General features: G+C 42.9%; 1 protein-coding gene across 1 annotated transcript in view; it reads right to left on the reverse strand.

Annotated features, from left to right (window-relative positions):
* ARIH1 (ariadne RBR E3 ubiquitin protein ligase 1) overlaps nt 1-25015 on the reverse strand; it is a 112277-nt gene that overhangs the window by 55904 nt on the left and 31358 nt on the right. The window contains exon 2 of the mRNA XM_074965877.1: nt 17816-17883. Coding sequence (XP_074821978.1) covers nt 17816-17883 — 68 coding nt within the window. The remainder of the gene's footprint in view (nt 1-17815; nt 17884-25015) is intronic.

Below are 25015 nucleotides of genomic sequence, written 5' to 3' on the forward strand. Positions count from 1 at the left end.
CTTCTCCAATTGACATACCTACCGCCTTTTGTGGAGGTGGAGTTAAGCTAATGGGAGAGCTGTCTCCCATTGGCTTAGACAGTCTTCACCATAAGCGCTGCAGCCACCCTGATGCAAGTTTGTAATGTAGATCTGCCCCAAGCATGTAACTTCTCTTTAGCTTTTATTGCCAAAATCCATCCCAAGGTCTCAGGCAGAGTTTGTACGCTCCATTTCCCTGCATCACTGACCTAACCTGGCATTCAGGTTTGCAGCAAGTAAAGAAACTGTGGGTAGAGCCAGTAGAAAAATATCAAACCTGTCAAAGTTATTTGTTTGCCAAACTCTGATAAATGTTCTGACCAGTGCTAGTTACGAATTAGGCAAAGGTTCTCTTTTCCTATTTTAGGATTGTACTGCAATTTAAATTTTCCAGATAAATATTAGATGTTTAATACCACTGTGGAAGTTACTGTGCTTACTTCTGATGGCAGATTGCAGCACCCTACTCTGTCACAGTATCACCATCAGATCAACTCAGGGAAGCTGAGAGCTACTTGACATAATAAAGCAAGTGCATCTGGCTCAGAATTTAGAATCCCCTGTGCAATTCACTGCCTGCAGAGGGTTTCCCTAAGTGAAACTGGCCCTGTAATTAGAACTTGCAAACAATTCTGGGGCACAAGAAGCAGAATTCTTCCTAAAAAATTCTACAGGGAGCTAAGTTTGAGACAAATGTTGAAAGTCTCTCAAGCCTTCAAATCAGTTCTGTGACAAATGAACTATGGCATATATATAGCCCCCATTATTCTACTATCAGAATGCCTTACAGTCTAAATTATTTTATCCTCCCAACACCTCTGAGGTATGGATAAAAGAGGCACAAACACTAAGTAAGTTGCCTGTGATGGACCAGGAAATGAACTAGGTCTCCCAAGTTGTAGGTCAGCACCCTAACAACTACACCCTCTTTCCTCTCTAAATTATTCCTGGGGGAATTCTGTGCCACTGCACAATTTCGCCAAAATTAACATGCATGCAGAATTTCCTTTCCCCCACAGAAATGGGCCGCAGTGCTACTAACCGCCACTGGACTTGGCAGAGCGCAGCTGGCACATAGAAGACACTGCTGGGGGAAGGGAGAAGGAGCAAGAGGGTTCCTGGCAGCTGCAGTTCCCAGCATGCCCTGAGGGAAAGAGGACGGTGTGCAGGAAAATCAGTGCAAGCCTGGGACCGAGCATCAAGCTATTTCTCCTTCTAGATCCTTGGACTCTGGGAGCATAGGGGAATGGGTGTAAGTATCTGGGCTAGGGGTCCCCATGGTTGGGCTTTGGAGAGGAGGGGGTTCAGGTGTATTGGCTGGGGGGGCCCACAGGTGGGCTCTGGGGGGGGGAGAGGTTGTGGGTATCTGGCCCCCCAACTGGGCTCGGGTGGGGGGGGGGGGGGGAAGGGGGCAGAGAAACAGGAACTGGGTTGTCAGAGGTTTCTTTAACTCTCTACTCCTGGGGGAATTTGTGTGTGTCTGTACTGTTAGACAGACAGACATACTTGCTGACAGGTATTTGGAAATAAATTACTAAAATAATTGAAACTGGCATGATTATGACGACATATAACATTTGCAGAATTTTAAAGTATTGTGCGCAGATTTTTATTTTTGGCGCAGAATGTCCCCCAGGAGTATCTAATCCATCATCAACATTCTAACATGAAGTGTTTTATTAGCTAAGTGGTGTCCCAAGCAGAGAGGCTTCCATGCTCGGGACAGGTTAAAATACACTAATAAAACAAAAGGAGAAAAAATTTTCACGAGTGATTTTCAGTTTGCCATTATTCATTCTTCATCTTCATTCTCCACCCTGCTTCCCTTTTAAAAAAAGCACCACTTTACTACCAAGTCTCACAGCCACTGCTACCCGCCCCGCCTCCTCCATCACAAGGCTGGCAAGTTGAAGAGCACTTTGGCAGAAGAGTTCAGGAAGATAATCATTCCCTTCTCTGTGAATTACAGAGCAGCAAGAGGATTTGACTTTGAAAACACATCAAAACATCACAAGTTCTTCCATGAGGCTGTGGCAGTTCCAGGTGACTCACCAAGCCAGACAGATGAACTCATTTCATTGCAAAGGGCTCAACATGGGGGAACAAGAAGGGCAATTTGTTGTGACAGCTCTTCCTCCCCCCAAAAAGTTAAACAGTTAAATCTAACCCAGGTGGCAACTGCCCTAAAGTTACCACCATCCGATAAGTTTCAGAGTAGCAGCCGTGTTAGTCTGTATCCGCAAAAAGAAAAGGAGGACTTGTGGCACCTTAGAAACTAACAAAGCGGATAGTGATTCAGTAGAACTGGATTTGATTGTCTTAATTCTATTCCCAGCAGACATTTGTCCATGTAGCTAGGTGTGTGGAGAACCAGTCGTGGTTAAAGAAAGTCTTTAAAAACTACATTATTTGATTTGCCCCAAATCAAGGCACCAGAATGCTGGTCTCTAGTGGGAACTACAAAGCCTCCTCTCACTGGGCAGTCCAAGGTTCTTGCTGCAAAGAAACAGCCTTCTCACACAAAAGCCTTCTCACGACAGCAGGAAGAGTAACTAGCTAACCTCTCCTTCCTGTCAGGTGGGGCTAACGCTGCTTCAATTGTTCTAGAGCCCAGGAGTTTTCAGCAATTCTCCTTGAGCTGTACATGTATTAAAAGGCTTTACACGCCAAATTAAAAGCCTGTTAATGTTTTGTAAATGAAATTCTATTCTCTACCACCATTAAGGGTAACAATTCTGCTTCTTGTGCACCAGAATCGTTTGCAAGTTACAAAGAAAGGATGTAAAATGAGAATCAAAATTGATTCAATGAGCCCAAAAGGGATGTCAAAACATTCACAAAGGAAGAGATACTAAGGACATGAGCAAACTTCTTATGGTATAATCATAGAACTGGAAGGGACCTCAAGAGGTCATCTAGTCCAGTCCCTTGCACTCAAGTATTATCTAGACCAGAGGTGGGCAACCTACGGCCCACGGGACCGTCCTGCCCGGCCCAGCCCCTGAGCTCGGGCCCAGAAAGCTGTCTCCCCACCCCCGCAGCCACGCTGCTATGCTCTGGGCAGCAGGGCTGCAGAGGCTGGCCTGACCCGGTGTGGTATGTGGCATAGCTGCCTGTCCTGGTGCAGCTGCACTGCCAGCCACCAGTGCTCCAGGCAGCGTGTTAAGGGGGCAGGGAGCAAGGCAGGGTTAGATATAGGGCAGGGGAGTTCGGGGGGGGGGGGGGTGTCAGGGAATGGTGGGTTGAATGGGAGCAGGGGTCCCGGGGTGGGTAGTCAGGGGCGGTGGGGGGTGGTCAGGGGACAGGGAGAAGGGGTGGTTGGATGGGGCAGGGGTTCCAGGGGGGGCAGTCAGGAAGGGGAGGGATTGGATGGGGCAACGGGGGGGTGGGGTCCAGGGGACCAAGAGTGGAGGGGTGGATAGAGCAGGGGGCCATCAGGGAACGGGGGGATTGGATGGGGCAGAAGTCCCAGGGGGGCTGTTGGGGTGAGAAGTGTGGGGGGGGGTCAGATGGGGGGCAGGGGCAGACCATGCCTGGCTGTTTGGGGAGGCACAGCCTCCCCTAACCGGCCCTCCATACAATTTCAGAAACCCTATGCAGCCCTCAGGCCAAAAAGTTTGCCCGCCTCTGATCTACACCATCCCTGACAGGTGTTTGTCCAACTCTCTCTTAAAAATCCCCAATGATGGAGATTCCACAACCTCCCTAGGCAATTTATTCCAGTGCTTAACCACTGTGACAGTTAGGAATTTTTTCCTAATATCCAACCTAAACAGCCCTTGCTGCAATTTAAACCCATTGCTTTTTGTCCTATCCTCAGAGGTTAAGAACAATAATTTTTCTCCCTCCTCCTTGTAACAACCTTTTATGTTCTTGAAAACTGTTCAGAAAACTAAGTCAGAAGTGTCCTCTTAGGGCTCATTTATTCCACGTCCCCAGTGTAGTATCACCTATAATACAATACAATACAGCTAAGCTATTTTCTCAACGTGTAGAATACCTGAGGCAAACTACAGAGGACCCTACCTACAAGCTGGTCATAAATGTTGCAGCAAGGACTCTGATTTGTAGCACTGTGGTGCGACAGATTCAGGTAAATTTAAGAATGGAGTTTTAATGAATTACACTTGTGTGAGATGGCGTTCCAGCAGTGGTGTTGGAGAACGGACTTTTGATCCCTGGGGAAGCATTGAAGATATTTTAGGGATCTGTCCCCTCACAAGAAGGTGTTGAGGCTTTTAGGAGTGGGATGGGGATGTCTCTCTCCCCCACTCTCCTTTAAGGGCAGGCTGGAGACCTGAACTTCTAGTTTTCCCATCCCAACAGCCAACTGCTACCCCACTATTCCAATCTCAATATCCACCACTGCACCCAACAAATGAGCATATTAATTTGGCATTACTCCACACCAGTCAGCAATTTAAATCATGCTGACATTTCAAATGTCATTAGGGTTATGAGTTAACATACCATTAAGATAATGGGGCCAATTCACATCTGTTACAGCAGCTGTTTGCAGCAGTTTGCAGACTCAGATAAACACAGCGTAGGCATTAGAGCTCAATGTAAAATTTCTGAATTCTGCAGGAAGTGGTAAATTTGGGAACAGAATAGATTGGGCCTTGGCACGGTTCTTTGATGTTAGTTGAGAGACCACACAGCTTGTAATTCTCTTCAAATATAGTACAGATATGGAGCCAAAAAATCTAGAATGCTTTAATAAATAAACTCATTGCATACCCATTATATTTATTTTATCAACGTCAAGTCAACTAGCAAGTCAAGTGTAAAAGTATTAGGCAGGCCAAAAGAATTCAAAAAGCAACTAGCGAAAGACAAAAAACAGCAAAAAAAATTTCATGTACATCAGAAGCAGGAAGCTTACCAAATAATCAGTGGGGCCACTGGACAATCAAGGTGCTAAAGGAACACACAAAGAAGCCTAGGCCCTTGTGGAGAAATTAAATGAATACTTTGCATCCATCTTCACTACAAAGAAGTGAGGAAGATTCCCACACCTATGCCATTCTTTTTAGGTGACAAATCAGAGGAACTGTCCCAGATTGAGGTTCTGGAACAAACTCAAATTATACAGTAATAAGTCACCAGGACCAAATGGTATTCACCTGAGTTCTGAAGGAACTCAGATATGAAACTGCAGAACTACTAACTGTGGTATAAAGAAAAAGAGTACTTGTGGCACCTTAGAGACTAAAATTTATTTGAGCATAAGCTTTCATGAGCTACAGCTCACTTCATCGGATGTGATGAAACTGTGGTATGTAACCTACCACTTTAATCAGCCTCTGTACCAGATGATGGGTGGATAGTTTATATGACACTGAATTAAAACAAAAAAAGGCTCCAGGGACTCTCATGGCAATTCAGGCCAGTAAACCTAACTTCAGTACCATGCAAATTGGCTGAAACTATGGTAAAGAACAGAATTATCAGACACATAGATGAACATGTTTTATGAACCCAGTTATACTTTGGGCCTTCACGTCCCCTGACAATAAGTTCAACAGCTTCATACAACACACAGTGAAGTAGTACTTTATGTTGGTTTTAAATCTGCTGCCTATTAATTTCACTGGGTGACCCCTGTTTCTTGTGTTATGTGAAGGGGTAAATAACACTTCCTTATTCACTTTCTCCACATCATTTATGATTTGATAGACCTTTATCATCTTCTCCCTTAATATTCTCTTTTTCCAAGATGAACAGTCCCAGTCTTTTTAATCTCTCCTCATATGGAAGCTGTTCCGTACCCTCAGTCATTTTTGTTGCCCTTCTCTGCACCTTTTCCATTTCTAATATATCTTTGAGATGGGGCGACCAGAAATGCACGCAGTAGTCGAGGTGTGTGCGTACCATGGATTATATTTTCTGTCTTATTATACATCCCTTTCCTAATTGTTCCTAAGATGGTTAGCTTTTTTCCACTGCTGCTGCACATTGAATGGATGTTTTCAGAGAACTAGCCACAATGACTAAGATCTCTTTCTTGAATGGTAACAGCTAATTTAGACCTCATCACTTTGGAAAAAATATTCCCAACTAGATTTACAACGCAGATTATTTTGCATTTATCGACACTGAATTTCATCTGCCATTTTGTTGCCCAGCCACCCAGTTTTGTGAGATCCCGTTGTAATTTTTCACAGTCCCTGGGGGACATCACTGTTTAACCTCTCCCCACTGTGAAAATGGACCATTCATTCCTACCTTTTGTTTCCTAGCCTTTAATGAGTTACTGATCAATTAGAGAACCTTCCCGCTTATCCCATGAATCCTTACTTTGCTTAACAGCCTTTGGTGAGAGACCTTGTCAAAGGCTTTCTGAAAGTCCAAGTACACTATATCCACTGGCTCAGCCTTGTCCACATGCTTGTTGACATCTTCAAAGAATTCTAATAGATTGGTGAGGCATGATTTCCATTTACAAAAGCCGTGCTGACTCTTCTCTCCCCCCCACCCCAACATATCATGTTCATATATGTGTCTGATAATTTTGTTCTTTACCATAGTTTCAACCAATTTGCCTGCTACTGAAGTTAGGTTTACTGACCCATAATTGTCATGAGAGTTCCTGGAACTTAAAAAAAAAATCTGTCCTATTAACTATCCTCCCATCATCTGGTACAGAGGCTGATTAAAGTGGTAGGTTACATACCACAGTTAGTAGTTCTGTTATTCCATATTTGAGTTCTTTCAGAACTCTAACTGTTCAATTGATCACTTTGTTCCAAAACCTCAAGCTGGGATGGTTTCCTCAGATTTGTCACCTAAAAAGAATGGCTCAGCTGTGAGAATCTCCCTCACATCCTCTTCAGTGAAGACTAGTGCAGATAGTTCATTTAGCTTCTCTGCAATAACTTTGTATTCCTTGAGTGCTCCTTCAGTACCTCGATTGTTCAGTGGCCCCACTAATTGTTTGGCAGGCTTCCTGCTTCTGATGTACTTAACATTTCTGCTGTTAGTTTTTGTTTCTTTTGCTAGTTGCTCTTTGAATTCTCTTTTGGCCTGCCTAATTACATTTTTATACTCGACTTGCCAGAATTTATGCTTCTTAATATTCTCCTCAGTGGGATCTGACTTTTAATGGATATCTGTCTCTAACTACCTCTTTTACTCTGTTTAGTCGTAGTGGCATTTTTGGCCCTCTGTTTTTATTACTATTATTATTTGGGATACACATTAAGTTTGAGCCTCTATTATGGTATTTTAAAAATGTTTCTATGCCACTGGCAGGCATTTCACTCTTGTAACCATTCCTTTTCTGTTCAACTTTCTTCATTTTTGTGTAGGTCCCTTTAAGGGAAACATTATTGGGTGGGTTTCACAGGTATTTCCCCCCCCCCCCCCCAAGGATATAAAATTTAATTTCATTATGATCACTAGGGTTAAGATATGGCACAGGGATTTTTATTAAAATTCACAACCCTGCAGCCTGAGCCCCGCCACCCGGGGATGATGTGGAAGTCAGAGGTTTGTTAAAGTCATGGATTCCATCACCTTCGTGACCAAATTAAATCCTTAATTATTACTGAACAGTTCTGTTATATTCACCTCTTGGACCAGATCCTGTGTGCCATTTAGAATTCAATCATGAATTGCCTCTCCCCTTGTGGATTCCAGGACTAGCTAGTCCAAGAAGTAGTCATTAATGGTGTCTAGAAATTTTATCTCTGTATCCCATCTCGAAGTGACATGTTCCCAGTCAATATGGGGATAACTGAAAACCCCCACCCTATTATTACTGGGGTTTCAGTTTTCGTAGCCTCTCTAATCTACTTTAGCTTTTCACAGTCACCGTCACCATTCTGGTCATGTGGTTCAAAGTATATTCCTACTGCTGTACTATTATTCAAGTATGGAATTTCTATTCATAGAGATTCAATGGTACAGTTTGATTTATTTAAAGGTTATTATTATGTTTGACTGTTTTCTTTCATATATAGTGCCACTCCTCCAGCAGTATGACCTACTCTGTCATTTGTATATGTTTTGTACCTTGGTATTACTGTGTCCCATTGATCATCATCTTTTCACCACTAGCCACTACTTTTCACCTGCAGTTGTCTTCCTCCAACTGGCAAATTAGTAACAATTTCAGAGCAACTATTTCCCCTCCCTCCTTCCTTTCAATTTTTGCCAACAGCAGTTACTACTCAGTTACAACGTGAAAAGTTTAAAAATGATCCTCAACATGTCATACTACACTAAAGGTTGGGGATAAAGCTCACTCAGACACACAAGTAAACTGGAATTCCTTGGCAAATTTCAGAGCAGATTTGGAAGTACTGAGATACCTCCAAGTACAAGTCACATGTTCAACTTTCTTCAAATCAGTTTCAAGCATTTTGGCAATAAATAATCCTCAAAAAAAGGGTCAGGGATTTAGCACTGCCAAAAGGAGCCTACCGGAGTCAAAATCATGCACTGCTGGGATTGATAGAAGGGAGATTCTGTAGGCCAGACTTTCCTCTGACAGTTGTGCACCCCATTAGTTTCAGAGGATTTGGGCGAGTAACTAACCACCCCTTTAATTGGAACTTTGTAAACAATTCTGATGCACAAGTAGTACAGTTCAGCTCACTCTCAGCTATGCTGGATCTGGAAGGCTCAAAATAAATGAAATTTTTATTCCACCTATTTCCTGCTGCAAGACTTTTAGCCACATCATTTTGAAGAAACTGATGTGACTATTTAAATACTCTTGGATGCTGCGTGAAGAGAATTACAGAAATATGCAAACACACAATGAAGATGTATGACACGGCAATTAGTTACAAGGATTTGGTAAAAAGAAAAGGAGTACTTGTGGCACCTTAGAGACTAACCAATTTATTTGAGCATAAGCTTTCGTGAGCTACAGCTCACTTCATCGGATGCATACTGTGGAAAATGCAGATGATGTTTTTATACACACAAACCATGAAAAAATGGGTGTTTATCACTACAAAAGGATTTGGTAGACAGTTTGGATATCCAGGTCAGCGTTTTTGAAAACCACATTTTCCTAGTACAGGATTACTGTATTCGAGAGTCTCTCACTCTGGAAAATGACTATGTAAAAATAGCACTGCTTACTGAAAGAGATCTGCTCCCTGTACGCATTCAGTGATATCTATTTATTTTAATGACATTTTTGCTTGTTGCAGAAACGTAACTAGAACAGAAGATGTCAATCCCAGAAGAACAGCACAATTTACATTCCACTGTAAATAGCAACGTATCAGACAAATTTGTATGAAAGACCTTCAGGCTAGGGCATTTAGTCATTTCTCAAGCTCTGAAAATCTGAGTAGAAACAGTCTGACATGAAGTAGTAACTTGAGTCCTATGTAATGTCTCCAATTGAGTGTTTCTTACAAAATTGTAATGCTGTTTATTACAATGTTGTATTTTAAGTTTTTGCATTAACAACTATCAGAGCCAGATTCCTGTGCAATGGAATTATATGAATTCTAATTTGGGTAAGCGTCCACAAATATAGTAAATGAATTCCCACTTATGAGTATGTAGGATATCAGCTATCCAGCACTGAATCATGGTTTTAATATCTAGTTTTAGAACTAGACAATTTAAACCATGTCCATTCTTCACACTTGATAGAATTATGCTCACTGGGGAGTACAGGCATTAGGGAGTCCATCTTTTAACTAAGACATTCTTGTTGCCCATCTAGTCTATATGAGGTTCAAGGACACTATTAGGAAAAACTATTTTATATTAAGAAAAACTACTTCACTAGGAGGGTGGTGAAGCACTAGAATGGGTTACCTCGGGAAGTGGTGGAATCTCCATCCTTAGAGGTTTTTAAGGCCCAGCTTGACAAAGCCCTGGCTGGGATGATTTAGTTGGGGTTGGTCCTGTTTTGAGCAGGGGGTTGGACCAGATGCCAACCTGATGTCTCTTCCAACCCTAATCTTCTAGGAATCTATGATCCCCTTCGTAACAACAAGGCTCACTCTCAGAACTCACATGCTCTTAAGCAACTTCCCTGATTTAATGGGACTTATTAGCAGATGATAGTGTGAATGCATTTTCAAGTTCCCATTTCAACTAATCTTTAGTAAACAGTCATTCTGATCACAATTACACATGACAAGTTTTACATTCAAAGGTATTTTCTTCCATGTAACAAAATTCTGTACTTAGACTGGAGATCCGAGTACCGTAAAAGCTTTTTTAACCGGCATGCTGGGGGAACGGGGCAGTACCAGTAAATTAAAAATGCTGGTTAACTCAGAGGGAGGGGTTTTGAGTGTGGGAGAGGTGCAGGGCAGGGGCATGGGAGGGGCTGTGGGAAACAGGCTCTGGGAGGAAGTTTGGATCTGAGATGGGCCTTGAGGCGTAGGCTCGCGGTGCCAGATTGGAGGGAGGGAGGGGTTGCTCACCTTCGGTGGCTCCCCACCCCTGCTGCTCCTGGTGGAGAAGGCTGCCTCCGTCTGCAGACGCTGCCCACCACAGCTCCCATTGGCCGTGGTCAACGCTCGGGGGGCAGCATGCCTGCAGAGCCGCCTGGCCGCACCTCCGCCAGCAACAGCAGGGACGGGGAGCTGCTTGCAGGGAGCTGCCAGAGGTGAGTACCCTCCCCCCTAATCTGGCATCCCAAGCCACTCCTGTGCCCCAACCCCCTATCCCCTCCCAAACCCAAACTCCCTCCCAGAGCATGCCCTGCAGCCCCTCCTACGCCTCAGCCCCCTGCCAGTCCCACACCAACTGGACTTTCAGTGCAGATCAGAAATGCCGGTTTATAGAGCTTGCCGGTTGGTGAAGTGCCAGATAAAAGAGGTTTTTACTGTAATATGGAAACATGCCAGAGGCATTTGGAAAATTCTCTCAATGGGTATTAGTTGTTCCAGCAGACAGTTTTTTGTTTTGGGGGTTTTTTTTAGTTTTTTTTAAAATGACAGATTTCAAGTGATTAAGGGGGAGAGAGTAGGTGCCCACTACCAATGACTTTCAAAAGGAATTAAGTGCCTAACTGTCATGTGTGCCTTTGACAATCTTATAACATTCCCAGACAATAGCTGTATTAACATGAAGTTAAAATTCAGAGTATCAATAACTGGAAGTAAAATGCATTACATGGACACTGGAATTACCTCCAAAACAAATATTACAAATCCAAGAATTCCTTGTTAAGGTTAAGCTTCAAAGACATTAAAACATTTTAAAGGTTTGAAATCTAGAAAAATTAGATCTACATACTCCTGAAAATCTCAATAGTTGATGCAAGGTTATAGGAGGAGATCGTGGCCGCAACTGCTATCTGCTGCGTGCAGAGTACAGTAAACATGCAATGCCACAGCTTATCTATTACATACAGCCAACACATCTTTCACTGAGTCAACTATGCCTGCCCCCAGAGGCTCCTTACTTTTATGGGCCAGAGAAGACTAGGGTTCTGACGCAGTCACCTACGAACCACTCTAAAAGATCAACCATCAAGCCACCCAGATTTCCGCTTTCTTTGGGCGCTGTGGGTAAGGAGTTAATACATTATCCCTTCCCTCAGCCCAACCTGACTTTTCTGCAACCAAGAATGGGGGGATTCAGGAGATCCCATCTGGGTGCCCCTACAGCCACGTCACTTTCCTTGGATATCTTACCAGACGACACAACAGGACACCCCGTTCCCCGACCCGATTCTGTGCAATTTCAGATATTTACCCATTTGCCAGAGGCTCTGGAAATTCAAGCTGTTTGACACCTTGGAATTCAAGGAAAGGGCACAAGTGCCTTACTGATTAAGATAAATCAGAGCAGGCAATGGGCCTGTGGGCTATCCCATAGGTTGTCAAACAGGTCCAAGCAGATTGCAACCACCTTCCTTTTTTTTAAATGGTTAGATAGAGGACCCTAACACATTGTTGTAACATGAAGCTTTAATACTGAAGAGGTTGAAACTCATTGTCTTAATCATATTTTGATTTCTACGATGGCAAACCAAGGCAACCATTTCTATAAAGTGTCAAAGCAAGGATCTGAATACTATAGTCAGCCTTCCCGGAAGCCCTTAACGGACTCAATTGTGTTAAGGACTATGGCTCTGTAGAAGTACATGCCGATGACCTTTATAGGCGTGATGTATTCTCATGTATCGTCACAATATTTGGGTTGCAAACATAATAGGGGCATTTATGTTTAAAGTACTTTCATTGGAATTTGTAAATCTCATGGAAGCACTTCCACTGGAACTAGGTATTTTAAAAGCTCATCTTCACAAAAATTTGGGCCAAATTTGACAGCGCTATCATTAATACATACCATAGAATCTCTGAGGGCAGCTTCCACAAACCCATTAAACTAACTAGATTTTTCTGCTGGACACTAGATTGGCCTTTGACAGAGAACTGAAGAAAATCCAAACAATTCATTCTTCTTTCATTGTCATGACTCAAAACTCCTGGTATGAGGCACTAATTGGCACTGATGCTAAGTCTACTGTCACCACACTATTTGCTACTATGCTTTGGGGTTAAATAAAGAATGAAGTACTGAATCACACAGATAGTTTTCTGCTGGAGGAAAAAATATCACTAGCGTTTGCCTTCACTGCAACAGATGGCTTGAGTTACTACATTCAAGCTAGCCTAGCCTAGCTAGCTCAAGTGAGAGCAGACACTAAAAAAATACCACTAGAACTACACAGAGTGATCGGGTTAGCAGATGAGCTGTTGCATCCCATTGCATTACTAACTTGAGCATCAGCAGCACTCAACTTCAACCCACCCTCCAATTGACCAGATAGCTCGTGCTTTCAGCTCCAGCTAACTCAAGCAAGAGATGTGTGTGTATGAACAGGAGGACGCTAGCAGCACCACTGAAGTTAAAGACAAGCCTTAAGATAACGGACCTACATTCCCTATCCTGGGAAAAAGACCATGTTCGTTGCTGGTGATGTATGAGGACAAAACTGAGCCCGACTTTCACATCCCAGGCTGAGTTTATATAGTGGGTAAACAGTGATTTTTCCTTGTCAACCACAAGCTTTTGCCATAAAATCATTGAGACATGAACATAGCACCCCACACAATACCATTTTAACAGTCATTTTCAGACTAGTGCTGAGCTTGAAGACTAAGTAACAAGTATACCCTTTTTCAGTATTCAAAGAAGGGATGTCAGGTCAGTGGCTAGAAAGATATGAAAAGTCATGAAAAGTTCACTTAATAAACTTCACACATGTACAGGTGGACTAACTCAGGCTGACCATTAAAACTTTGAAGAGAGGTTGAGCCAAGGGCTGGAAGGAAGAGGGTTTAGGATCCTGAGAGCTGGTGTCTGGTAGTCTTGATCCCATGCCAACTCATCTTCAGAAGTAGAAATATTAGAAAACAATAAAACTAAACATACTACTCCATAAGCTGAAGACTACCACATCTGATCATGGAAAGTAAACATTTAGAAGACACTTCAATGGAAAAATCCTAGATTCATCTTTCTGATATGCTCAGCAGTGAAGGGATTCAGATGCCACGGCTATGAGCTGCTACATAAGAGTAAATTATGGAAGGTAGCAAAACTTCAGTTCCAAGCACATTTCTGTCTTTTCCAAAAATATACACCCTTATTCTCTATATGATATTTTCCTGTCACAAACTAACTGGTAACGTTTATGCATTCAGAGGCATGTTCAAGCTTTGGGGAAATTTAAGCACCAGCATCCTGCCAACTGCAGTGACAATAGCATAAATCATTGAGATCTAGAGGGAAATAGCGATACTTGAGCATTTTTTGTTCTCCTGGAGTTGTGCAGCATGTTGGGCATCAAATGTTAACTGCTGCTATCTAATATTACTTCCATGCAAGCCTCAATCCTCCAGCGATCCTTTCCAAACACAAATTTTACTTTCAGACACACAGAGGACAATGGATGCTTAGTCACTGGATAAAACTGTTTCTCGACTAAATGTCTTGCTAATACCACTATACAGAATCTGCTCTGAGTATGAGAGAAACTCACAGACCATGATTTGGACTCTACATAATGCCACACCAGAAGTGTCATCACAAAGGTATAAAAATTAACCTGTTCAATATAAAATGTGCATGACAATTGCAAAATGTGCCAAGGGAGAGAGAGCTCTCCATGTTCTGAGAAAAGACTATATCATGATAGCTTTCACCCATGTTACTGACTTCTTATAATTTAAGAGGAAGTGTTTTATACCAGTGAAGGAAGGCAACAGGATATGTGGGTACTCAGTATCTATGAAAAAAATCAAGCTTCTTATTTATGCGCTTTATATTAGGCACCCAATTTTGATAATATTAAGAACCAGTAAGTGCTACAAACATTGTCCTGTCTGACTCTCCAACACTGCAGAGGGGGATGTTTAAGTGGACAGTGTGCGGTCAAAAGTTACTTTCTTTAAAAAAAGGTATAGTGCTAAGGAAACATTTTAACAATTTATTTTCCATTTGTTGGCTGACTTCTGGATTCCACTCTCCTCAGACAAGGAAAACACTAGTCATTTTCAGTATCACCTACACTAGCACAATGCCAAGTTAACACTTGCCAGAGAATATTTAAGCTAAACAAGACTTTAAAATATGCATTTGGTTTTGTAAGACTACCATATCTAACCATATCTATATTAAGTAGGTGGCCACATTCTTTTAAATAGAAACCGCTCACTGAAATAGAAGGATAAGAGCAAAAGATGGGTTTTGGGACTCTGGGCTCATTTCCAGCTCTGCCACCAACTCACTGAGGCAGAATTAAATTTAAACCCCTGAATGCTCAAATGACTATCTCCTCACCACTATATTATACAACAGCAGCTCAAGTCATCAGAAGTGCTCAAGCTAGTCCCTTGGTATAAAAAGAGGTGTTCAGCTGGGTGTTCTCTATGAAGAATGAACACAAACTTTCTCGCAACCACCCACTCCTTGGTTTCACACATCTGAACTTCAGGGGAGTGCTACAAAGCTTTGCTGTGGGCTTTTCTGGGAAGAGAGGGTTGGCGGCATCAATAGTGGCTTGGGAGGAATTGTTTTAATACCCTTGCTGTAGTAGGAAATATTGTTAGCAAGCCGTTAATATTGTTTACTAGTATTGGCTGGCAAGGATCACTTTTACAGAGCTTGTTTTATGGTGGTAGTTTTCAAATTTTGCAGAAAAACCTAGAGTTAAAATAAGCATTTTAACAATAAATGACATTACCCAAGGTTGATATTTACCCAAGGAGGTTGCAAGTATACACGTGTATTTAAAAGGTTTCTCTTGGGGTTTGTAAAATCCTCTTTAAAAAATGCCTAATTTAACAGCAATGTCCCCTTAAAAAAATCTCACTTGTGGTCTTCCTTTCTCAGACTGATGCTACTTTATACTGGCCAATATACAGGTGGTAAGTGAGAAAGCCAAGAAAAAGGGTTGATGCTTAAGCAAGCATATTTAGGTGTTCCACTATTGCAGAGTGAAAACTCCAGGATGGCAGCCAGATTAGAATTTGACCTGGCTTAAATACTCAACATGGGAAATTCAGACAAATAACACCGCAGAAAGAGACACCAGCTTTATGTAGAAGAATCCAAATGTTACTGCTTGCAGTCAGCAAGTTAAGTGACTTCAACATGAGTGCATTCTTCCAAAACAAAAAACCCTTCAGTTATTTTCAACATTAGCTCTCAAAATATTAAGACGTTTGAAAGTCAGGAATCTAGAAAGTTGTACCAGTAGTTCAGAAAACCTCAATGTCAAAACTTTGGGAATGGCTAAGGTTTTAATACCAGCCTTAACCTTTCCCCTTAGCCTTGACTACCATATATGATTCAGCTACTGTTACAGACCTCTACTATCCTGGAGCAAAGCTATATAAGAGCATCTGAACTGCAAACCCACTCACTAATTAGCTAAAGTCAGACCCCTTTCATACCCCCATTATGGGCCACATGAGATCCTGCCTTATTCCATTATGTGGAATGGACATCCACCACCATCACTTCTCCAATTAACTGAACCTGTACTGATCAGTGACCACATGCTCCCAACACATACCAAAGAAATGGTTTCCACATGTACCCAATATAACAGGCCATGGATCACCCTATTACTACATATTCTAAACAGCTTCATAGGCCAGAGATCCCCCTGTAATCAATACAGGCCAGAAAAAGCAGTTATCCTACAAGACTCCATAGTACTGCAATGCACATGCACACACACTCTCTGCAGTTACATTTTTCTTGTCTGAATTAGTGGAGTTCTAACATCAGCAAGGAGGAGATAAGCGAGGCCATGGAGGTCAAGGTAAAGAACCACCACGGCTGTCTAACCAGTGTTTCTAGACTGATGTCCCTATGTTTAATCAACTTGTATAAGAACCCTGATTTTCTTGGCTCCCATATTCTTTTACAGAGACTATCATATTTGGCCGTGTTACCAATCTAGCTGCTGGAGTTGGGCTCAGAGGTTATACAGCAAAATACACCACCACAACAGAAACTAGAAAAACACTCTTTCACTCCAGAAAACACAAAGATTTGTGTTTTCAGAAGAAACATTTTGTTCTGGCAACGTTGACTAGAAATCAAAAAGGTGGCAGCAAAATACTTTTCCATAGAAAACCCAAGATTCAAACCACAACCCCAAAAAAGACAAGACAAAAAAATCAGTGTCCAGAAGATGAAAACAAGGCAGGCTAGCACATACACATATACTAATGCCCTGTATCAGTCAAGAGCAATTTAGTCACTGCAGGATTAATGCAGAGTTTATTTCTGGCCACCCAAGACTCAACATGTTAGACACAAAAAAAAGATGAACAAGCAAGGATGACATGCAGAAGGCACCCAATCTAAGTATTTGCAAGATAACAGGAATGTGTTTGTGCTTGCTTCTCTTAGGGAAGAGGTCGGCAAACTTTTTGGCCTGAGGGCCACATAGGGGAATAGAAATTGTATGGTGGGCTATGAATGCTCATGAAATTGGGGTGGGGGGGGGCTTTGGTTGTGGGTGCGGGCTCTGGGGTGGGGCTGAGGATGAGGAGTTTGGGGTGTAGGAGGGTACTCTGGGCTGGGACCAAGGGTTTGGAGAGTGGGGGGGGGGGGGAGGAGAAATCAGGGCTGGGGCAGAGGGTTGGGGCGTGGGGAGAGGCTCAGGGGTGCAGGCTCTGAGTGGTGCTTTCCTCAAGCGGCTCCCAGAAACAGTGGCATGTCCCTTCTCCGGCTCCTACCTGGAGGCGCGGCTAGGCATCTCTGCACACTGCCCCATCCGCAGGCACCCCCCTACTGCTCCCACTGGAGTGCTTAGGAGCCAGAGCGGGGCCATGGCATGGCTTTCAGGAGCCGCACGGTGCGGTCCCCGACCCAGCGCCCTGGCCAGAGCAGGGCTGCGTGGTGCAGCCCCTGACTCAGCTCTCCAGCCGGAGTGGGGCAAGCCGCAGACCACACTCCCCAGCAGGAGCTCACGGGCTGGCTTAAAACAGCGATAGTTTGCCCACCCCATTTTAGGGGCATTTGGAATCCTTGCAGAAATACAAAATTCCCAGAGCATATACACATGAAACTGGAAGGGAATTGGGGGATGGAAAAGTCAAGCAACAAATGCCCCCTCAAAAAAGCAGGTATACTTCTCGTGGGTATTTACTTTCCCCATTAGCTTCTGAAAATTAGCAGTGCTAAAACAATAGCTAGTGTGCACTGCTATGTAAAAAGGAAAAATTTCCTCTACCTCACATAATAGATTTTCCATATATGAAAATCTCCACTTTATCTCCACTTCTTATGGGTTTCAAGTGAAAAGTGTCTGTCTACCAAAAAGGTGGCTACTTACCTTTCCATCAGCTTCTCTTTATCCCAGTTGAAATGGCTAAGTAGTATTCTGGTGATAGTTGCCGGATTCTAGAGAAAGAGAAAACAAAATAATGTACAACAAACAGTAAACTCTTATCTCAGTCCATTGGTGATCAGGGACCTGAATAAGGCTCTTGACAAGCAAACATGGAGGCCAAGGATACTAAATGTTTATTGACAAGTTGTACTGTCCTCATTATCTCCACACTGGATGAACTATTAGTCCAAGTAGATAAGCCTATTTAATTTTTCAAATGTGCTTAACATTTGTTTGAATAAAAGCATTTTTCGTAAGTGCTACCCTAAGAAATTCATTTAAGCAAAATGGAAAAAAAAAAACTGTTGTAGACTCAATGCTCCGTGTAAGTCACCACAGCAGTTAACTTCATGTCTACTGCATATCACTAAAGAGACAAGGCAGGTGAGGTAGTATCTTTTATTGGATCAACTTCTGTTGGTGAAAGACAAGCTTACGAGCTACACAGAGCTCTTCTTCAGGTCTGGGAAAGGTACTCAAGAGTCACAGCTAAATACAAGGTGGAACAAGGTGTTTAGCCTGAGGAGTTAACACATTCTAAGGAACCAATCAAGGTGAAGTAGCCTGTTAACACCCCTGCAAGTCACAGGACAAAAAAAAATGGGGATAGTGGGTTATAGACTGTTGTAATAAGCCATACATCCAGTGTTGTTAAGACCATGATTTTTAGTATCTAGCAAAGTTTAAATTAAAGCTCCCAAGCTTGTCTTTTGAAGGCAGGTTTCCTTTGACGATGAGGACTGAGAAGTTAGAGGTGGAGTGTGTAAAAAGTGTTCACCCACAGATGAGACAGTGTTTTTGTCTTTTCGCATTTTCCTGAGAGTGTTCATTTGAGAGCATAATGATTGTTTGATTTCACCCACGTAGTTATTGGAGCATTTAGTGCACTGTATGAGGTACACAACATGTTGTAATAGGCATGGGTAGGACCCAGGGATCTTAAAGTATGTTGTGGCAGGTATTGTTCATCACAGCAGTGGAGATATGTCTGCAGGCTTTGCATGTATTATGGCAGGGTCTGGTATCACTTTGAGTTGGTAGGTCCTGATTTATGTGGAGCTTATTTCTGATGATGAACTTGGCAAGGTTGGAAGATAGTTTGAAGGCCAGAAGAGGGGTTTGGGAGCCATTTCTTTAAGGATGTGGTCCCCATCACGTATGATTTGTAATTTAACGATACCCTACAGACCAGGATCCACCATCCACCAGGCGTCTGAAAGCATACCTTGGCTGTTACAGAAAGGACAAGACTCATTATCTTGTTACACTTCCCTTCTCACATGATCAACTCAGAGGGGGGAGGGATAGCTCAGTGGTTTGAGCATTGGCCTGCTAAACCCAGGGTTGTGAGCTCAATCCTTGAGGGGGCCATTTGGGACCTGGAGCAAAAATAGGGGGTTGGACTAAATGACCTCCTGAGGTCCCTTCCAACACTGACATTCTATGATTCTATGACCATAGGTATATAAACTCACAACAACCCAATCATGTTTCTTCAGGAAGCTCTGGACAACACAGTTATGTTAACATCCCACAGATGTTTTCCGTTTAGTGCAAGCAAAATCAAAGTGGGTTAAGATCCATCACTCAGTGGATGGGAATGACAGGAAAAGCCTCTGAAGTGGTGCAAGTATTGAACAGATTGTAGATAATCACATAATTATGTCTAATATAACCATAAACATTTCCTGTAGTAACTAAACTGAATACTAAAATAGAGCCTGTTACAGGGTAAGTGCTTGCCCTCAGAGCATCTGTGTCAACACTGGCATTGTGCTGCACACCAGAGTCAACACAGCCTTTGTAAAGGGAAATCATGTCTCACCAATCTATTAGAATTCTTTGAGGCCTGTGAATAAATATAATCCAGTGGATATAGTGTACTTGGACTTTCAGAAAGCCTTGGACAAAGTCCTTTACCAAAGGCTCTTAAGCAAAGTAAGGAGTCATCAGATGAGAGGCAAGGTCCTCTCAGACCCGTAACTGGTTAAAAGCTAAGAAAGAAAGGGTAAGAATAAATGGTCAGTTTTCACAGTACAGAAATAGCAGGGTCCCCCAAGGATCTGTGCTGGGACCAGTGCTGTTCAACATATTCATAAATGATCTGGAAAAGGGGTAAACAGTGAGCTGCCAACTTTGGCACATGACAGAATTACAAAGCATACTGCGAAGAGTTACAAACGGATCTTCACAAAACTGGGTGACTAGGCAACAAAATGGCAGATGAAATTCAATGTTGATAAATGCAAAGTAATGCACATTGGAAAACAATTGCAAATATACATACAAAATGATGGGGTCTAAATTAGCTGGTACGAGTCAATATCTTGAAAAAAAATCATGTTTTCAGAGAACTATCCATCCACTCAATGTGCAGCAGCAGTCAAAAAGCCAACAGAACGTTAGGAACCATTAGGAAAGGGATAGATAAGAAGACAGTAAATATCATAATGCCACTATATAGATCAAAGTATGGGCATACCACGGATTACTGCATGAAGTTTTAGTTGCCCCATCTCAAAAAAAGATATTAGAATTGGAAAAGGTGCAGAGAAGGGCAACAAAAATGATGAGGGGTACAGAACATCTTCCATATGAGAGATTTAAAAGCCTGTGACTGTTCAGCTTGGAAAAGAGATGACTAAGGGGGATATGATAGAAGTCTACAAAACCATGACTGGTGTGGAGAAAGCGACTAAGGAAGTGTTATTTACCCCTTCACATAACACAAGAACCAGGGGTCACCCAACACAAGGAAGTATTTCTTCGCACAATACAGTCAACCTGTCGAACTAGTTGCCAGGGGAAGTTGTGAAGGCCAAAAGTATAACTGCATTCAAAACACAATTTGATAAGTTCATGGAGGATAGATCCACAAACAGCTATTAGTGAAGATGGTCAGGGATGCAACCCTATGCTCTCCATGTCCCTAAACCCTGGACTGCCAGAAACCAGGACTGGATGATGGGATGGATCACTCAATAAATTGCTCTGGTCTGTTCATTCCCTCTGAAGCATCTAGCACTGGCCACTGTCAGAAGACAGGATACTGGGCTAGAGGGACCACTGACCTGACCCAGTATGGCCGTTCTTATGTTCGAGAAGGGAGGGAAGGGAGTGTGAGTGGTGGAAAGTTACTATCAGTCAGTCTTCTCCACATGAGTCCTCTAGCCAGGCTCTTTACCACTAATGCCCTAAACCTGGGACCCTCTTCTGGAGTCAGGCCTCCTGCCGTCACCTTGGGAAGAGTTCCTTTTGTGGACTCAGGATCCTTGCAGAGGTCAAGCTGATGCAGCTCTTCTCTGGAGCAGCATGTAGTTCCCCAGCGATCTCGGCCTCTTGCTACTGTCTGGCAAGATCCTGTTGTTGGGACTAGGCTTTCCTAAGGCTGTGTCGCTTGTAGCCCTTTTGGAACCTGCTAACTGCAGGAGTACCCTTCCTAGGTTCCCTTTTTCTGATGAGCTCTCTAAGAGATCCCCTGAAAAGTTCCTTTTCCCAGGGCTTCCCCTCTGCATTGTGGGGATTTCTGACTGAACCCTTGTAAGCCTTTATTAGGCCCAGGTGTTCCTTAATGAGTTAAATGTTATCCAGTCACCTGGGTGGGTCTGGATTGGCTCATTCCCCTTAACAGAGCCCATCACAGAAAGACTGGTCCCTAATTCCCTTGAAAGGGCCACACCGGATTTGAGCTGATTTTACCGCCAGACTACCTAAGTCACAAGTTACAGTTTCAACACTTACAATCACTAAAACTTGTACTTTAGGAAAAAATCCCTTTCTATTTCAATAAGGCAGTATTTGTTTCAGTGTCTCAGGCAAGTCCTGCCAAGCATATAGGACAAATACCATATATGGGTTTCTCCAGCTAATCATCCCAGCACCATCACACATTAAAACAAAACACACTGATTTAAACAAAGAGTTAGCTTTGCCTTGCACTAGAATTCTAAGCAAATCTCCAACAAGAAAATATGTAGCTTTTTACAAATGTAATCTATGATATTTCTTGTTGCAGTGAATTTGCCAGAAGGATGCACAAGGAAGCAATGTTTTCCTAAAGTATTTTTTCCCTACTAAGGTGTTAAGATGGTCTTAATTACCTTGAAGTGCTGTCCTCCCTCTGTTGCAGCAGCCCACCAGGCCCTTGAACCACTAAATTCACACTTCTGCAAGTTCCCATTAAGCACTTCAGAGATCAACTGGGCACAGCAGCAGTGGACTGGTAGGCCCTTTTTGTAATAAACTGTGTAGCACAGGAGGGAAAGCAGGAAGGACAGGGTGGATACAGAAATATCAGACATCTTAAGACCAGTGATTATGCTATTTTGAAGATCAGCAACAATTTTTAGTCAAATGGTTTGGATACAGATTGCACTTCGGTGAATATTTTTTGTTTGACTTGACATTTTACAGGATTTTGATAGACTGACAGATGAATTAGTTTCATTTCTGAATTCTGCTGTTTTCCCAGTGAAGTGATACTGCAGCTTTCTACATCAAATTCTCTGAGTCAGGGTCCCCAAGACATCTTCAGCAATGTAACCATAAAGAGAAACTAAAGGAAACTATTTTCCTCTCTTCCTTCGATGGTGGAAGACTTCAATGTCACAAAAGGGTATGCTACACCAGAATTGGGATTCCTTGAAATACAGCCAGCTATCCTGGACTCCTTTCCCCTTCATGTTAGTTCCCCAGGGGATCCTACCCATCCGTTCCCTGAAGGAGTCGAAGTCTGCTTTCCTGAAGTCCAGGGTCCGTATCCTGCTGCTTACCTTTCTTCCCTGCGTCAGGATTCTGAACTCAACCAACTCATGGTCACTGCCCCCCAGATTCCCATCCACTTTTGCTTCCCCCACTAATTCTTCCCGGTCTGTGAGCAGCAGGTCAAGAAGAGCTCCGCCCCTAGTTGGCTCCTCTAGCACTTGCACCAGGAAATTGTCCCCTACGCTTTCCAAAAACTTCCTGGATTGTCTATGCACCGCTGTATTGCTCTCCTAGCGGATATCAGGAAAATTAAAGTCACCCATGAGAACCAGGGCGTGCGATCTAGTAGCTTCTGCGAGTTGCCGGAAGAAAGACTCATCCACCTCATCCCCCTGGTCCGGTGGTCTATAGCAGACTCCCACCACTACATCACTCTTGTTGCTCACACTTCTAAACTTAATCCAGACACACAGGTTTTTCTGCAGTTTCGTACCGGAGCTCTGAGCATTCATACTGCTCCCTTACATACAGTGCTAATCCCCCCACCTTTTCTGCCCCGCCTGTCCTTCCTGAACAGTTTATAACCATCCATAACAGTACTCCAGTCATGTGAGTTATCCCACCAAGTCTCTGTTATTCCAATCACGTCATAATTCCTTGACATCACCAGGACCTCCAGTTCTCCCTGCTTGTTTAAAAATAGCCTTTTAATAATAACTCAGCTCCTGCTTAGCTCCCCAGCAAAACTCCTCCACCCTCTCAAGACAGGGCATTGATAAGTTCCTCATCTTGGATATTGCCATTATACAGCAGTTATTTAAAATATGGCAGCTTTTGCATTTCTGCAATTTGCATCAAAGGTTTAAATTGACAGCAGGGAATAGAACCTACATGCCACTGTTAAGCCTTATTTGGACTCTACATGGTCAAACCTTTCTAATACAACTTCTGATTGAACATGCAATCTATGCCTTTTGTCGTACTTCTGCATATACATGAGTCAACCATGCAGAGACCCTCAAAAATGCTGACTCTTCCTGAACGTTTCTACAACTCTTCAAATGGCTCAAGTATTTGAATGACAGGCTCAGGTACATTCCACTGCCATACACACTAAGAAAGGTTTCAGAGTAGCAGCCGTGTTAGTCTGTATCCACAAAAAGAAAAGGAGGACTTGTGGCACCTTAGAGACTAAAATTTATTTGAGCATAAGCTTTCGTGAGCTACAGCTCACTTCATCGGATGAAAGGTGGTATTTCAATTCCTTGGCAAGTGGCAGCCAGCTGGTTTCAAAGTAGGTGTTTGAGCATACAGAATGCAAAGTTCTACTTAGCAACACCTTGTATAAGCTGGTGTAAGGCAGGCCTCTGTAAGATGAGCAGTTTAAAAACTGGAAGTTAAGCACTTGAAACAGCCCAGACATGCCAAACCTGTGGAAAAGAACGCAGAAATTGGGCTTGTTTTTGGCTTAATTGGCTTGTGAGTTGCTTGTTGGCTATTTTTTGGCTTGTAGCTCGCTGCAGCTTGTTGCTGTTTTTTTTTTTTTTTTTTTTTTTAAATCAGCTCCTGGCAAGCAGGGGCAAGGGGGGAGAGAGAGTCAGGGGTGCATAGTGTACCTACCATAGTCCCAGACTGCACGCTGGGGGGGATCGAGTCAGAGTGTTGGGGTTCTTAGGGATTGGCTTGTTTTGAAATGGGATTAGCTTGATTTTTGGTTTATTGTGAAAGTCGGGGTGCTTATTTATCACGTGAAAGTTGGCAACTGTGCCAACCACACATACAACCACCACAGACATCTTCCTCTAATAAAGCAGCATCAAGGTAGTGCTGCAGTCATCCCATGCGGCAAATATTTAATCAGTCAAAACTTTTAACAGGTTTGCCAATATAAGCATGCCAAGCATTTTTAAGCACGTGTAGAACAGTACTGGATGGCTCATCCTAAAATCCCCTCTGCCAAGTCACTGATCTGTCTTGTAAAACTAGTGTACAGGTCAGGTCAGTGTTGCTCTAGGTCCACATATTGATCTGAAATGTTATACCTTGGATATTTTAGCAACATTACCACTAAAAGGTAAACTCGTATGTATACAAAACTATAAAGCTTTATCAAACTCTCGATTCCCTGAGCAATATAATAAAGCCTGTCCCCTTCCCAGCCACTTGTGCACATTCACAGTCCAGTTTGAGGGTAGCTATCAAGCTTCTTGACCTCCAGCTACTCGTTTCCAGGACTATTTCTTGGTTGTACACTCTTCCATAGCTCTCTGGAATGGTCTAAATTAATGGGGTCAGGGAGTTAAACATGGGAGTCAGGACTGACTCATACAAGTCTTCACGAACAAGGTCAGCTCCCACACTACTGCACTGGGCAGCATAGCACAGGGAGGAGGTGATCAGCCCTCTGTGGAGAAAGAAGTGGTTCGGGACTATTTAGAA

This window comes from Natator depressus, chromosome 10 (genome assembly GCF_965152275.1).
Source record: "Natator depressus isolate rNatDep1 chromosome 10, rNatDep2.hap1, whole genome shotgun sequence".
NCBI lineage: Eukaryota > Metazoa > Chordata > Testudines > Cheloniidae > Natator > Natator depressus.